At 43.2% G+C, this 17,953-nt stretch overlaps 1 protein-coding gene across 4 annotated transcripts in view; it reads left to right on the top strand.

The window, feature by feature from the left end:
- SLC41A2 (solute carrier family 41 member 2) overlaps window positions 1-17,953 on the top strand; it is a 99,961-nt gene that overhangs the window by 23,781 nt on the left and 58,227 nt on the right. For all 4 annotated transcript variants that reach the window (XM_084649849.1, XM_084649848.1, XM_084649847.1 and 1 more), the window contains 3 exons: window positions 10,830-10,937; window positions 14,499-14,570; window positions 17,458-17,602. In XM_084649849.1, the coding sequence (XP_084505975.1) occupies window positions 10,830-10,937; window positions 14,499-14,570; window positions 17,458-17,602 (325 nt within the window). The remainder of the gene's footprint in view (window positions 1-10,829; window positions 10,938-14,498; window positions 14,571-17,457; window positions 17,603-17,953) is intronic.

Here is a 17,953-nt window from a genome sequence, read left to right as displayed (position 1 = left end):
TAGTATTTTTATTTATTTGTATTGCAATAACACCTACGAGTCCTAGTCATGGGACAGGATCTTATTATGCAAGGTGCTGTACAAATGCAGATATTGGTTGAATCATAAAGGTTTTAAAAATTATTTAATGCATCTTGTGACAGTCAGGGTCTAGACATCCCAAGGGAAGAACAGGAGATCTGAACCCAATGTAAGCAATTGAATCAACTGGTTGCATACAATGTTGTGTGTACAAATATGTCAAGTCGTGTCTTTTATGATAGTGTGTGGTGTTCTGAACTTGGTGGTCATTGTGAGATATGTATACACACTGTGCTTATTTATGTATATAGAAAACCGTGCTCATAATTTGCACTGCAGCATTCAGCTCCACCTCACAACAGGGCACTGGTCAACTAGGGAGGGAGGGAGGGGTTGCCTCCCTAACCAGGGGAGACTAACTCAAAGCACATAACATTGTAAAACCCAGGAAAAGAAAGATGGTGGTCCATAAAATTTCTCCACTTTAAATAACCATGAGTAGTTTGACTATACTTCCATTTTTGGTCGGGACAGTCCCTTTTTTAAGCCTTGTCCCAGCCGTCCTGACTTTTTTGGCAAAAGTGTGCGTTTATCCCATTTGCTCTTGCCAAAAGAGTTTGCACCATTTTTTTGCCCCAAAAGTGGGGTGCGCACCCCTAGCGGGGCACAGAGGAATGTACAGGTGGGCAAGTGGTAATGCCAGCCCTGTGGGGTGGGGAGAAACAGGGCTCCAGTGAGCAGCGATGCCAGCCATCTGGTGGGAGTCAGGGTTTGAGAACGCAGCAACACCAGCTGCACAGGGGGCAGGCAGGGTTTGAGTGATCAGCGATGCCAGCCCCACATGGCGAGTAGGCTGGGCTTGTACGAGAGCTCTGGGCATGGGGGAAGCAGGGCTCAGGCCAGCGACTCAGATCAGCCCCGTGTGTGTGTGGGGGGGGGGCAGGGCACGAGCCAGCCCATGTGCTGGAGGAATAGAGGGAGCTGGGAATGGGCCAGCCCCACGCGCAGAGTGGGGAGATGGGGCAGGGCTCGGGAAAGCAGCTCGCGCCTGCCCTGTGTGGTGTCTCATTTTCCCTTTCGGAAATGTGGTCACTCTAACTATGCGTCACCATGCTGGAAGAGAGGAGGGGGAAGAAAAAAAGGGAGAAAGTCCTTTTTAAAAGGAGGCTTCAAACAGAAGTCTTCATCCAAAAGGGAGGGACAATCTTGAAGGCTGAGGGTTGTCTGTGAATGCTGGATCCCCTCTGTGGCAGAGTGGAAGCAAAGGTTAGCTAAATATTGCAGCTCGGATTATGAGCAGAGTTTTTATATACATAAAGACATAAGCACAGAGTGTATACATATCTCATCATGATCACTAAGTTCAGAACATCATAAAATTTTATAAAAGACATTACTCGACATAAACACAATAACATTGTATACAACCAGTTGATTCAATTGCTTATTCTTTGGGATTCAGACTTCCTGTTCTCCCATTAGGTTGTGTAGACTGTGATTGTCCACATGGGCATTGGTTCAAAATTCTCTTGGTATTGATGTATGTTTGCACGTATAGCTGAGTGGAAATTCTCATTCAGTGTTTGAATGCTCAGTGTTCCCATAGGCTCTGTATGTATGCATGGTAGTAAAGTTGAGTAGAAATTTCTCACTTTACCTAGCTTTCTTGTATGACCCACATCAATATATGTGAGATCCTGTGGAAATTTATGTGGAATATGATCTGTGAGGATATATATGGTATGTAGAGATCAGTATTAAAGCCCTGCTTCATTTCATACAATCTATAAAGGTACATATGGAATGATACGGATCTCGTTCCAGGGCTCTTCAGAGCAATGGTTCTCAACCAGGGGTACGCATACCCCTGGGGTATTCAGAGGTCTTCCAGGGGGTACATCAACTCATCTAAATATTTGGCTAATTTTACAACAGGCTACACCAAAAGCACTAGCAAAGTCAGTACAAAATAGAATTTCATATTGACAAAATGAGAAAGTAAGCAGTTTTTCAGTAATAGTTAAAGCTACGTTTTAGGCATGGGTATTTTTAGTAAAAGTAATGGACTGGTCATGGGCAGTAAACAAAAATTCACGGACCATGACCTATCCATGATTTTGTTCTATATATCCTTTACTAAATCTTGGGTGCTCTGGGGCGGGGGGCAGCCCAAGGGCGCTGTGGGTGCTGGCGAGGAGCGGGAGGCAGGGGGTGGCCCGGGACCCCCGCAGCTGCTGGGGTGGAGAGGCTATGGTGCATGGCCCGGGACCCCCACTGCTGCTGAGGGAGGGGTTTGGTGGGGCAGGTAGGCTCCCTACCTGGCTCTGTGCAGCTCCCTGTGAGTGGTGACATGTCCCTCAGCTCCTAGGCCGTGGCGCAGCTAGGGGGGCTCTGCATGCTACCCTCACCCCAAGGCCAGCTCCGCAGCTCTCATTGGCTAGGAACTGCCTGGCCACACCTCTGCCTAGGAGCCAAGGGACATGTTGCCGTTTCCAGTTGCCCCCCGAGGTAAGCGCTGACCGGACACTTCACCCCCTCACATGCCCCAGCCCTGAGCCCCCTCCCGTACACAAATTCCTGCTGCTGTTGGGGGAGGCGAGACGTGATGGCCTGAGCAATGGCCAGTGCGACTGGCCCTTGGGCTGCCTGAGCTGCTCAGGCAGCCGCCGGGCCAGCCCCCCTGGCCGCTGCAGAAGTCACGGAGATCCCAGAAAGTCACAGAATCTGTGACTTCTGTGACCTCTGTGAGAGACTCACAGCTTTAGTAATAGTGACTGTGACACTTGTGTATTGTCTAATTTTGTAAGCAGTAGTTTTTAAGTGAGGTGAAACTTGGAGTACGCAAGACAAATCAGACTCCTGAAAGGGGTACAGTTAGGGTGACCAGATGTCCTGATTTTATAAGGACAGTCCCAATTTTTGGAGCTTTTTCTTACATAGGCACCTATTACCCCTCACCCCATCCCGATTTTTCACACTTTCTATCTGGTCACCCTAGGTACAGTAGTCTGGAGAGGTTGAGAACCACTGCTTTAGAGTATTTGAAGTATGTGGAGGTGAGTGTATGGTTCTTAAGTAATCTATTATTGTGTGCCTGTATCAAAACTACACACTAACTTTAATAGTATAGACAGGGCCGAAGATTACACCTCTAGTACTCTGCACTTGATGGACTTACATCAGGATTAACCAGGGCTAGATCCCACTGATTTGAGGAAAGAGCCCCAACTGATGGTGGGTGTTCAGACTAAGATAAAATTGACTGACTCTCAGTTTTGAAAGCTGAATTTCCACATAGCTTCAGGCTCCTAATCTGAAGTAGTCTTGTAATTGATGATTACTGAAATAGATGAAGGTTGTAAGACTGAACCTTAGTTTTGCTCTTGAGTTGGATGTCACCAGCAGCACTTCAGTGGAATTATAGTCATGTGGTTCACAGCTAACTGTTTGTGCAATGTTTCTTTGTACATTAATATTTGAAAAAAGTTCACTGGAAGCTAAAACCTAAGAAAGGACTAGCTCAGTTCCTTGTCTTCTCCTCTTTCCTTAAGGGCTATTTTGTTTTATTTTCTGTCGAGTTTCTTTGCGGTAGAGTTTCAGAAATTCTTTATAAATAAAAACGTAACCACTTCCCTCTCTTGCTCTCTCTCTGTGCAATTAGAGTTCACAGAAATCTGTTTTAACAGATATGAATCCACTGAATTCCTTACCTCCAAGGGAAAATATAGGTTTATTTGTATTTGAAACTAAGTGTTATTTGAGAATCCAGAAAGTGCACATAATGACAAAGAAAAGGATACTCTGTTGTTCAGGGTCTCAAAAATTAGAGTAAATAAAGCTGAGAATCAAAAGTTCAGTCCGGATGTAATTACACTAAAGAAAATGACAGTCTTGTAAACCAGTAAAAGGAAACCAAAACTGGTATGCAAATACTATTGCTTCCTTATACTGTGTCACTACAATATATAGTTTAAACTCAGTCAAGTCGTTTTTAAGTAGAGAACACATTTTCAAAACAAAATTTAAACCAGAAAAAAAGACTAAATTTTGTTTAAACTCAGATATCTACAATGCCTTCCTTAAGATTAGACCCCTGATCTTGCAAAGATTTAAGCATGTACGTAACTCCACGCACATATGTAGTCTTAGTGTTGTCTAAACACAAAAGTAGCCTTAGTTTAATTAAAATTGTACCAATTTAGCTAAATGGATTTAAAAAAAACAAAGCCCTCTCTGGACACACACAAATCAGTTTACAATTGGTTTATGTTGATTTAGCTCAAATAAGTATATGAACTGGTTTAAATACATGGATCTAAAAACCAAATTTAGTTAAACTGGTACAACTTCCTTGTGCAGACAAGGCCCAAGAATACTCATTTGCATAAAATTATGCACACAGCTTGAGTCTTTGTCAGACTGGAATCTGAGTGACTTAAAAGGATGTCATAACTGAAAAGTTATGCTTCAGGCTGAATATTATACTTATTGTTATGAACCATACCTAAGATTACTATAATTGACAGAGATTAGAGGATAATTTTTTTTCAGTTTCAGAGTAGCAGCCATGTTAGTCTGTATTCACAAAAAGAAAAGGAGTACTTGTGGTACCTTAGAGACTAACAAAAGCTTTCGTGAGCTACAGCTCACTTCATCGGATGCTTATGCTCAAATAAATTTGTTAGTCTCTAAGGTGCCACAAGTACTCCTTTTCTTTTTTTCAGTTTTATACTTGGTGCACTTGATGGCACTTTCTAATTCATTAAGTTCACAAAGAACAGGACAGATAGAATGTTCTAACTACTTCAGTTCAACCTTTATTTTTTAAAAAATGAGAAGACAATGTATCAGGCTCCAGGTGGTGCTTACCTTAAGCAGCTCCCGGAAGCAGCGGCATGTCCCCACTCCGGCTCCTACGCGGAGGCACAGCCAGGCTGCTTGGCGTGCTGACCCTTCCGCAGGTGCTGCCCCTGCAGCTCCCATTGGCCATGGTTCCCAGCAAATGGGAGCTGCGGGGGATCATGGACACCAGGTTTATATAATTTTTGGTGGTGCCCAGAATAGGTCCAAGCAGAGCTGTGCCATCCATAGGACAGACCGGGGCAACCGCCCCAGGCCCTGTGCTTTGGGAAGCCCCATGTTACAGGGCTATGCGGGGTCCAGGGCAGCTTGCGAGGTTAGTGGGGGACCTGGTGCCAGCAGCAGCGAGCAACCCGGCCCCAGCCCGCCCACCGCCGGCTCCTGGCGTTGCTTGGGGGAGGGGGCAGAAGCCGGAAACAGGTGGAACGGGGATTTGGGGCAAGGAGTAGAGTGGAGGTGGGGCGGGGTCAGAGCTGGAGCGGGAAGAAGCGGGGTGGGCTGGGGCTGGCTCCCTCACTGCTGCTGGAGCCAGGCCCCTCACAACCCCCCCCAGATGCCCCTGAAGCGTGGAGCCCCCAGAGCATGGGGCCTGGGGCAGTTGCCCTGGCCCATCCTATGGACGGGACGGCTCTGAAAATATAAGCCCAAACATTGGTGGAGCCGGGCCTACATTCCTGAATATTGGTGGAGCATGGGCACCATAGGTCCATATAACTCGCCGCCTATGGCAGGGGTGGTGCTTGAGGTGGGGGCAGCATGCAGAGCCCCTGGCTGCCCTACAGATAGGAACCAGAGGGGGGATATGCCCCTGCTTCCGGGACCTGCATGGAGCCACAGCACGCGTGGAGTGGGGCAAGTCCCTGGCTGGCGCGCCAGAGTGGGGCAAGCCCCGGATCCCACTCCCCAGCGGGAGCTCGAGGGACGGATTAAAACGTCTGAAGGGCCGGATGCGGCTACTGGGCCATAGTTTGCTCACCCTTGCATTAGCATCTCCTTTGGGTATATTTGTAAATCTTAATACTCACGAGTAAAGTTACTTAAATTGTTGAATGACCTCAGTTTAGTTTATTTTGTACATCCTGTTATATCTTTAATTTGATGATCTCATAAAGCTTTACAAACATTAATTCATCAACCCTCACAACACTCTTTAAGGGAGACTGATATTTTTCAGATGAGTTAGGTGACTTTCCCAACGTTATATAATATGTCAGTGGCAGAGCCAGAAATAGAATGTAGGCTCCCAATCCCCTTCTGTAATCACTAGACACACTTCACTGAAAGATCAGCTTTGCCTTTCCCCGACTATATTAAGGCAACTCAGAACCGATAAAGGGAGACAGACCTTGATTTTTTGTTTTATTATTTATTATTATTATTTTATGTTGTTGTTATTACTTCAATGCCTTTCCTTAAAAGATCTTGATTGGCTTTCAGACACTAACTGAATTACTATTTGGCCAACGTAAGGTTTTACACCCTTAATCCTACAATAAGGGTATGTCTACACTATGAAATTAGGTCGAATTTATAGAAGTCGTTTTTTTAGAAATTGTTTTTATACAGTCGATTGTGTGTGTCCCCACACAAAATGCTCTAAGTGCATTAACTTGGTGGAGTGCTTCCACAGTACCGAGGCTAGAGTAGACTTCTGGAGCATTGCACTGTGGGTAGCTATCCCACAGTTCCCGCAGTCTCCGCCGCCCATTGGAATTCTGGGTTGAGATCCCAATGCCTAAGGGGGCAAAAACATTGTTGTGGGTGGTTCTGGGTACATGTTGTCAGGCCCTTCCACCGTGAAAGCAATGGCAGGCAATCGTTTTGCACTTTTTTTCCTGGGTTACCTATGCATACACCATACCATGGCAAGCATGGAGCCCGCTCAGATCACTTTGGCAATTAGGAGCACATTAAACACCACACGCATTATCCAACAGTATATGCAGCACCAGAACCTGGCAAAGCGAAACTGGGCGAGTAGGCAACGTCAGCGCAATGATGAGTGATGAGGACATGGACACAGGCTTCTCTCAAAGCACGGGCCCTGGTAATGTGGGCATCATGGTGCTAATGGGGCAGGTTCACACTGTGGAACGCCGATTATGGGCTCGGGAAACTAGCACAGACTAGTGGGACCGCATAGTGTTGCAGGTCTGGGACGATTCCCAATGGCTGCAAAACTTTTGCATGTGTAAGGGCACTTTCATGGAACTTTGTGACTTGCTTTCCCCTGCCCTGAGGCGCAAGAATACCAAGATGAGAGCAGCCCTCACAGTTGAGAAGCGAATGGCAATAGCCTTGTGGAAGCTTGCAACGCCAGACAGCTACCGGTCAGTCGGGAATCAATTTGGAGTGGGCAAATCTACTGTGGGGACTGCTGTGATGCAAGTAGCCAACGCAATCAAAGATCTTCTGATATCAAGGGTAGTGACCCTGGGAAATGTGCAGGTCATAGTGGATGGCTTTGCTGCAATGGGATTCCCTAACTGTGGTGGGGCCATAGACGGAACCCATATCCCTATCTTGGCACCGGAGCACCAAGCCGGCGAATACATAAACCGCAAGGGGTACTTTTCAATAGTGCTGCAAGCACTGGTGGATCACAAGGGACGTTTCACCAACATCAATGTGGGATGGCCGGGAAAGGTATATGACGCTCGCACCTTCAGGAACTCTGGTCTGTTTCAAAAGCTGCAGGAAGGGACTTTATTCCCAGACCAGAAAATAACTGTTGGGGATGTTGAAATGCCTATAGTTATCCTTGGGGACCCAGCCTACCCCTTAATGCCATGGCTCATGAAGCCATACACAGGCAGCCTGGACAGTAGTCAGGAGCTGAACTACAGGCTGAGCAAGTGCAGAATGGTGGTAGAATGTGCATTTGGATGTTTAAAAGTGCGCTGGCGCAGTTTACTGACTCGGTTAGACCTCAGCGAAACCAATATTCCCACTGTTATTACTGCTTGCTGTGCGCTCCACAATATCTGTGAGAGTAAGGGGGAGACGTTTATGGCAGGGTGGGAGGTTGAGGCAAATCGCCTGGCTGCTGGTTATGTGCAGCCAGACACCAGGGTGGTTAGACGAGCACAGGAGGGTGCGGTGCGCAAAAGAGAAGCTTTGAAAAGCAGTTTCATGACTGGCCAGGCTACGGTGTGAAAGTTCTGTTTTTCTCCTTGATGAAACCTCCCCCACGCCTTGGTTCACTCTTTCACTCTACTTCCCTGTAAGCTAACCACCCTCTCCTCCCCCCTTCGATCACTGCTGTCAGAGGCAATAAAGTCATTGTTGCTTCAAATTCATGCATTCTTTATTAATTCATCACACAAATGGGGGGATAACTGCCAACGTAGCCCGGGAGGGTTGGTGGAGAAGGGAATAACCGGGTGGGGTGGTGGAGGAGGGAAGGACAAGGCCACACAGCACTTTAAAACTTATTGAATGCCAGCCTTCTGTTGCTTGGGCAATCCTCTGGGGTGGAGTGGCTGGGTGGCCGGAGGCCCCCCCACCGCATTCTTGGGCATCTGGGTGAGGAGGCTTTGGAACTCGGGGAGGAGGGTGGTTGGTTACACAGGGGCTGTAGCAGCCGTCTGTACTACAGCTGCCTTTCCTGCAGCTCAACCATACACTGGAGCATATTAGTTTGATCCTCCAGCAGCCTCAGCATTGAATCCGCCTCCTCTCATCTTCAGCCCACCACTTACTCTCTTCAGCCTGCCACCTCTTCTCGCATTCATTTTGTGCTTTCCTGCACTGTGACATTGTCTGCCTCGATGCATTCGTCTGTGCTCTGTCAGTGTGGGAGGACAGCATGAGCTCAGAGAACGTTTCATCATGAGTGCGTTTTTTTCGCCTTCTGATCTTCGCTAGCCTCTGGGAAGGAGAAGATCCTGTGATCCTTGAAACACATGTAGCTGGTGGAGAGAAAAAAAGGGTACAGTGGTATTTAAAAAGACACATTTGATAGAACAATGGGTACACTCTCTCACGGTAAACCTTGCTGTTAACAGTACATACATAGCACATGTGCTTTCGTTACAAGGTCGCATTTTGCCTCCCCTCAGTGCGTGGCTAATCCCTCCCCCATTCCTCCTCCCCCCACCACGTGGCTAACAGCAGGGAACATTTCTCTTCAGCCACAGGCAAACAGCCCCGGGGGAATGGGCACCTCTGAATGTCCCCTTAAGAAAAGCACCTTATTTCAACCAGGTGACCATGAATGATACTCTCCTGAGGATAACGTAGAGAGATAAAGAATGGATGTTGTTTGAACGCCAGCAAACATACACTGCAATGCTTTGTTCTACAATGATTCCCGAGTACGTGCTACTGGCCTGGCGTGGTAAAGTGTCCTACCATGGTGGACGGAATAAGGCTGCCCTCCCCAGAAACCTTTTGCAAAGGCTTTGGGAGTACATCCAGGAGAACTTTATGGAGATGGAATGGAGGATTTCCGCTCCATCCCCAGACATGTTAACAGACTTTTCCTGTAGCTGTACTGGCCGCAAATGCCAAGGCAAATTAATCATTAAACAATCTTGCTTTTAAACCATGTATACTATTTAAATAGGTACACTCACCAGAGGTCCATTCTCCACCTGGCGGGTCCGGGAGGCAGCCGTGGGTTGGTTCAGGGGGTACTGGCTCCAGGTCCAGGGTGAGAAACAGTTCCTGGCTGTCGGGAAAACCGGTTTCTCCACTTGCTTGCTGTGAGCTATCTACAACCTCCTCCTCCTCATCTTCCTCATCCCCAAAACCTGCTTCCATGTTGCCTCCCTCTCCCTTGAAGGAGTCAAACAACACGGTTGGGGTAGTGGTTGCTGAACCCCTTAAAATGGCATGCAGCTCATCATAGAAGCGGCATATTTGGGGCGCTGACCCGGAGCGGCCGTTTGCCTCTGGTTTTCTGGTAGGCTTGCCTCAGCTCCTTAAGTTTCATGTGGCACTACTTCGGGTCCCTGTTATGGCCGCTGTCCTTCATGCCCTGGGAGATTTTGACAAAGGTTTTGGCGTTTCGAAAACTGGAACGTAGTTCTGATAGCATGGATTCCTCTCCCCATACAGTGATCAGATCCCGTACCTCCCGTTCGGTCCATGCTGGAGCTCTTTTGTGATTCTGGGACTCCATCATGGTCACCTCTGCTGATGAGGTCTTCATGGTCACCTCTGCTGATGAGCTCTGCACTCACCTGCAGCTTGCCACGCTGGCCAAACAGGAAATGAGATTCAAAAGTTTGCGGGCCTTTTCCTGTCTACCTGGCCAGTGCATCTGAGTTGAGAGTGCTGTTCAGAGCGGTCACAATGGAGCAGTCTGGGATAGCTCCTGGAGGCCAGTACTGTTGAATTGCGTCCACACTACCCCAAATTCGACCTGGCAAGGCCGATTTCAGCGCTAATCCCCTTGTTCGCGGTGGAGAAAAGAAATTGATTTTAAGAGCCCTTTAAGTTGAAAAAAAGGGCTTCGTCGTGTGGATGGGTGCAGGGTTAAATCGATTTAACGCTGCTAAATTCGACCTCAACTCCTAGTGTAGACCAGGGCTAAGTGTGATGCATGCTTTAATGATAAGACGTAGCAAGGAACTCAGATTTGTCTCATCCAAAAGACAGCAGCAGAGAACCCTCAACCTCATAAAAGAAAGCTGGTTCTGTACTCATTCAGAGAAAAGGGTATCATTATCTGAACTGCCAACACTTATCCTGAGTTTTTAGTGGAGGTCTCTTATCCCAAGTACTAACCTAGGAAAAGTTTCCAAATGGCGGTTGACTTTCAATGAGACTTAGGTGCCTGTCATTTTTGGAAATGGGACTTAGATACTTTTGTTAACTTTACCTCTGGTATTCTGAAATCTGTTGAGATCAGACTACTATACCACCCTTAAAACAGTGTTGTGGAATGTGAAGGGATCCTTTTTTTTTAACTATTTTTTTTTCTTTACCTGTATTTTAAATAGCACTGGGAAGTGTTCAGAAATGTTACTGAAGTTTTTATCTTGGTTCCTGCACTACTTGGTCTCAAAGGTAATTTGGAAATGACCTTGGCATCTAGACTATCAACTGCAGTAAGTAATCTTATTTTTTCCCCTCTTCTCACATGTCTTGTAATATAAAAAGGACAACATTATTTTTCTGTAATAGAGCCTGGTTTAGTTTATTTACCTGTTGCAGGAGGTCCCCATAGCAAGGGTTGAATTAGTGAGGGGAAAAATTGTTACTCTTCCAAACTCCATCCACAAAATAATCTTTACCATGTGAGTCACCAAAATTAGACACTGCTCACAGATTGAGTAGTGTTCCAGATATGATCATGCATGTTCTGTGCTCTACTGGGATCCTTGACCTTGGCTCCCCTTTGGTGGGGTTTGAATATGCCAGTGGGTTCTCATAGGTTTCATGAGGGGGGAGGATGGGAAAATGTGTTGGTATCTCCTGAACACCACCCATTCCTGGTACCAAAAAAGACATCACTCAAAGTAAATTATGCAGATCTATGATCCTCTCTCTCTTCTTATGTGAAGAATGAAATACTTTAAATGTTGACATTGTTAACTATCATTGGGCATCTGAATTATTATCTCACTGAGTTTTATGGGACAGTTGACACCTCTCATAGCAATTTGTTGCAGGCTCTCCGTAGACTCACCAGGCCCTCTTTGCATTGGTTACACTTAGTTTATATTTTGGAAGCTTTCTTCACAACCATAACAGCTAGAGACTGACATTATAAAAATATTAAAGCTAAGATTCTGGAGAACAAGATAGGAGCTTCAGAAAGGTACCTGAATATTGTACCTTTGTATACTGACCCAATCCAAGCTCTGGCTGGCAGAATATAGTCATTTAGGAGACTGATTCAGAGAAGTGCTGAGAACCCAAAATTCAATGTGAAGTCAAAGGAAGGTGACTTAGGATATGTCTACAGAGAAAAAAATAAATAAACAAACCTCTTTAGCAGTGAGTCTCAGGGCTCACACTGCGGGCTAAAAATAGCAGTGTAGATGTTCAGGCCCAGGTTTCAGAGCCCGGGCTCCAGTGCAAACCCAAACATCTGCAGTGCCATTTTTAGCCCTACAGCACGAGAGTAAATCAGTTGATCTGGGCTCTGAGACTCTCCACCATGGGTCTTTTTCGCTGTGTAGATGTACCCTTAAGCTCTTAATACTTTCTCTGGTTTACGTGTGTAATGTTGGACTTGAGAGGTAGTGGAAGGATTCTTCCACTGATAATTTGAAAACACACATAAAACCCCCAAACAGGCTGAAACAGGAGACTTTTTTTTAAGCATATTATTTCAGGTCCTCTAAAATCTGAGTAGATTTCACCTCCACTTCATCACTTGGCAGTATTCAGGCTAACTAGATCTAAGGCCATGTCTACACTAAAGCTTTTGCCGGCATAGCTCTGTCAGTGGGTGTGGATGAAGTGTGATTTGTGATTGACATAGCTATGCTGGCAGTAGTCCCTAGGGTTTTGCCAGTGTAGTTTATTCCATCAAACCACCCTCCTTCTCCTCTCCCCAAGTGAAATAAGCTGTACCAGTAAATGTGCAGTTTTGCTAGTATAAGCTGTTCCCACACTAAGAACGCTTTTTCAGCATAGTGTACTGGTAGAGCCATACTGTTAAGTGTAGACCTGGACTAAATATAGCTAGGGTTCTGCATTAGAACACAAGATTCTAGGGAAAACACCTATATTAATTAAAACTGCTAGAGGATGTTAATGTCCACTCAGGCAAACCTTGGTGTTTTTTAAGGACTCCTACTAAGGGAGAAACTCCTCATGTTTTACCAATAACTCATTATACAGCTGGTTTAGCAGAGGTATTTATTAAGAATGCCAATAAGAAATAATTGGGAGCTCTACTTCTCTATGGGATTATTTATGATGTTTATTGCGTGCACTTTGAACACTAACATATTTACTTTGTATTATAGGTTGTGATAAAGTACGTTATAATTAACTTTTAGTGAGTTTAGCTCGGTGTTCCCTCTGATCTACAACATTCCTCCTAAACCTAAAGCAAGCAGCATAATAGCAAAATAGAAAAGAAACAGCACTAAGAACTTAAAAAACATTCTGCTGGGAAAACCAAACAGCAGGGCTTTAATTTATTTAGAAATTTTTGTGATATTTTATCCCATGTATATAAATTAATGAACTTCAAAAAAAGTTTAAGCAGCATAGTATCTTTGCTAGAAAACATGACCTTCTGGCCACTTTGCTCAAAAGTCTTTAAAAATGTCCTCAGATAGTGTTCAGTGATTGCATGAGTCCTTTTGCTCTGACCAAAAAAAATAAATATTAAAGAAATATGAAGTATATTGTGAAAGATCCTGTATGAAGGGATTTGTTGTTGTTTTTTTTTTTTAAAAAGTTTCATTTGAAATATATTGGATATTCTCAAGTCCCAGCCTCAGAACTGGATTGTGAAATTATTTACAGCAATGTAGTTGCATTGGTGTAAATCCAGAGCTGGGAGGTCAAATTCTGCTCTTAATTATAGAACCTGATTTTGTAAATGTATTTGTATTCATTTAGGTAGTTCTGTTGAAGGGAAGTTGCATGCATAAATGTTTACATTATGAGGCCCATGGAGTGTAAGCTCTTGGGGGTATTTTAGACTGACTTTGTCCTTAAACATTAAACACTGACACAATTCTTTTTTCTGCCAACTGATCTGATAGCTGGCGTATTTGGGCATGTTCGTGGAAATAGCATTCACTATGTAATTGGCTAAAAAGTGTGTGAGAAACACTTAATTGGCAAGACTTTTGTTCATCAAACCCCATCAGTTTAGGGTAGTTTTGTAGATGCTATTTTAACTGAACAGCAGCCACATCACTATATAAATATGGTTAATTTTTAATTCTTTTAAAATAGCTGAATTTAGGCATTAATCCTCTTGAAAAACTTTTCAGATAAAATATTGTTTGTATCTTATATCTTATTACCAATTGTGTTCAGTGAAATTATACAGGCATATTATTGACTTGTATTAATCTAAAGACTAGGTACTGTTTTTCTAGTATGACAACTGAATGATCATACACATCTTATGATAGAGGGGATATGCTAGAGGTCTATAAAATCATGACTGGTGTGGAGAAAGTAAATAAGGAAGAGTTATTTACTCCTTCTCATAACACAAGAACTTGGGGTCACCAAATGAAATTAATAGGCAGCAGGTTTAAAACAAACAAGAGGAAGTATTTCTTTACACAACGCACAGTCAACCTGTGGAACTCCTTGCCAGAGCATGTTGTGAAGGCCAAGACTATAACAGGATTCAACAAAGAACTAGATAAGTTCATGGAGGATAGGTCCATCAATGTCTACTAACCAGGGTGGGCAGGGATGGTGTCCCTAGCCTCTGTTTGCCAGAAGCTGGGAATGGGCGACAGGGGATGGATCATTTGATGATTACCTGTTCTGTTCATTCCCTCTAAAGCACCTGGCATTGGCCACTGTCGGAAGACGGGATACTGGGCTAGATGGACCTTTGGTCTGACCCAGTATGGCTGTTCTTATGTTCTTACCTTTACTTTACTACTAAACCTTAAAGTTAATAAATGGTACCATAAATTTAAATCCAAATGTCTAAAATTCACTTTTCTCATTTAAAGGTAAATGTTGGGAAAATGGATTCTCCCATTGAGAAGTGGAACCTAATAATTGGCAATTTGGCCTTAAAACAGGTAAGTACAATATAATCATTTTGGCATACTCTCGCAAGAACAGTTACTTAAAATTCCCAGCACAAATTTTGATGCTAACAATAGAAAAATAGTCAGAGGATACAACACTGCAACACTCAGTCAGTTCAGAGTTAACTTACTTCACTTTAATTCATAATTTCAGTATACAGTCTGTTTTTAAAGTAATACAGACTTGCAGCAGAAATAGGGCGGTTTTATCAATAAAAGTTATAGTACAGGTAACATCTGTGTAAATTTTCCCATCCTGCCTTGTCAAATATATCTCATCTCTTTTTTTGAAAGAGACTTTCTAGGGATGATTAAAAAATAGTTCCATCGCCAGTAAAGTCCATTTAATCTTGACCTCTCAAATGCTTTCTATACTGTACTTTCATGGGTTAGAATATTTAAATAACTTTGAAGTGACTGTTAGTCACTTTCATACTATTTATTGTCTATAACATTTGAGTAAATGACTGCCTTTAAATCCAAAACAGCTGCTCCTTAACTAGATTTTGAATAACTGCTTCATATTTATACATTATAGTTAAATACATACAGTGCTAAGAACGTGTATAAAATACCCATGTTTTGACTCATTTATTTAAGTATTAGATGTAGTCTCCCACCCGCCTTCAGACATAGCTTTGTTGTGTATGTCTTTTTAGGCTCCTGAGAATCCCCCAATTTTTTTTTGTTATGACTAGGGCTGTCAATTACTCACAGTTAGCTTACATGATTAACTCAAAAAAATTAATTATGATTTAAAAAATTAATCGCGATTCATCGTGGTTGTAATCGCACTGTTAAACAATAGAATACCATTTGAAATGTATTAAATATTTTTGGATGTTTTTCTACATTTTCAAATATATTGGTTTCAATTACAACACAGTATACAAAGTTGACAGTGCTCATTTTATATTATTACACCTCTACCCCGATATAACGCTGTTCTTGGGAGCCAAAACATCTTACCGCATTATAGGTGAAACCGCGTTATATCGAACTTGCTTTGATCCACTGGAGCGTGCAGTCCCGCCCCTCCCCCGGAGTACTGCTTTACCGCGTTATATACGAATTCGTGTTATATCGGGTTGCGTTATATCGGGGTAGAGGTGTATTTATTTTTTTTACAAATATTTGCACGGTAAAAATGGCAAACAAAAGAAATAGTATTTTTCAATTCACCTCATACACGTACTGTAATGCAGTCTCTTTATGGTGTAAGTGCAACTTACAAATGTAGACTTTTTTGTTACGTAACTGCACTCAAAAATGGAACAGTGTAAAACTTTAGCGCCTACAAGTCTACTCAGTCCTACTTCTTGTTCAGCCAATCGTTCAGACAAATATGTCTGTTTGCATTTATGGGAGAGAATGCTGCCCACTTCTTAATTACAACGTCACCTGAAAGTTAGAAGAGGCATTTGCATGGCACTTTTGTATCTGGCATTGCAAAGTATTTTCATGCCAGTTATGCTAGACATTTGTATGCCCCTTTGTGCTCCATTCCAGAAGACATGTTTCCATTCTGATTATGCTAGTTAAAAAAAATAATGCATTAATTAAATTTGTGACTGAATTCTTTGGGGGAGAATTGTATATCTCCTACTCTGTTTTATCCACATTCTGCCATACATTTTGTGTTATAGCAGTCTCGGATGATGACCCAGCACATGTTGTTCATTTTAAGATACTTTCACTGCAGATTTGGCAAAACACAAAGAAAGTACCAATGTGAGATTTGTAAAGATAGCTACATCACTCAACCCATGGTTTAAGAATCTGAAGCACCTTCCAAAATCTGAGAGGGACTAGGTGTGGAGAATGCTTTAAGGTGTCTTAAAAGAGCAGCACTCTGATGTGGAAACTCCAGCACCTGAACTATCAAAAAAGAAAATCAGTCTTCTGCTGGTGGCATCTGACTCAGATGATGAAAAGGAACTTGCTTTGATCTGCACTGCTTTGGATGGTTATCGACCAGAACCAGTTATCAGCATGGATGCATGTCCTTTGTCATGGTGGTTGAAGCATGAAGGGAAGGGACATATGAATCTTCAGTGCATCTAGCACAAAAATATCTTGCGACGCCAGCTACCACAGTGCCATATGAGTGCCTCTTCTCACTTTCAGGTGATATTGTGGACAAGAAGTGGGCAGCATTATCTCCTGCAAATGTAAACAAACTTGTTTGTCTGAGCGACTGGCTGAACAAGAAGTAGGACTAAGTGGACTTGTAGGCTCTAAAATTTTACTTTGTTTTATTTTTGAATGCAGTTTTTTTTTTGTACATAATTCTACATTTGTAAGGTCAACTTTCATGATAAAGAGATTGCACTACAGTACTTGTATTAGGTGAATTGAAAAATACTATTTCTTTTGTTTTTTACAGTGCAAATATTTGTAATAAAAATAATATAAAGTGAGCAATGTACACTTTTTGTATTCTGTATCGTAATTGAAATCAATATATTTGAAAATGTAGAAAGTCCAAAAATATTTAAATAAATGGTATTCTATTGTTTAACAGTGCGATTAATCGTGCGATTAATGGCAATTTTTAATTTTTTTAATCGCTTGACAGCCTTAGTTATTACTTTCACGATCTTTGAGGCGTTGAATCATTGTTAAAGCCTTTCTTATAGAAGAAGAGTGAACAGTTCTTCCTTCAGACTCCATAAGTTCTGCTTCTTAATCATCCAGGGAGATCACAATTGAGCTATACAAATTCTCCCTTTCCATAGTGGCTGAGCGTACTTTCTCTGATGCCTCCCAGATATGAGACATGAGAGACAGGGAATGGTGGCAGTTGGTTTATGTCTAACAATTATTTTAAGTTGGTAAAGTTTTCTGATATTAATGAACTCTTGTTTTGCTCTCCTAGGTCCAGGCGACGGTAGTTGGTTTTCTAGCAGCAGTGGCGGCAGTCACACTCGGCTGGATTCCAGAGGGCAAATATCGCCTTGATCATTCAGTCCTTTTGTGTTCTAGCAGTGTAGCAACTGCCTTCATAGCATCTCTTCTACAGGGTAAAAAATATATTTGTAATGTTCTACAGTGACTATGAAATGTGCATATGTGTCACAATCATAGAATCATAGAATATCAGGGTTGGAAGGGACCCCTGAAGGTCATCTAGTCCAACCCCCTGCTCGAAGCAGGACCAATTCCCAGTTAAATCATCCCAGCCAGGGCTTTGTCAAGCCTGACCTTAAAAACCTCTAAGGAAGGAGATTCTACCACCTCCCTAGGTAACGCATTCCAGTGTTTCACCACCCTCTTAGTGAAAAAGTTTTTCCTAATATCCAATCTAAACCTCCCCCACTGCAACTTGAGACCATTACTCCTCGTTCTGTCATCTGCTACCATTGAGAACAGTC

Source organism: Lepidochelys olivacea, assembly GCF_965140295.1.
Source record: "Lepidochelys olivacea isolate rLepOli2 genome assembly, chromosome: 1".
Taxonomy (NCBI): Eukaryota; Metazoa; Chordata; order Testudines; family Cheloniidae; genus Lepidochelys; species Lepidochelys olivacea.
This window is presented reverse-complemented; position numbering and strand designations above follow the sequence as displayed.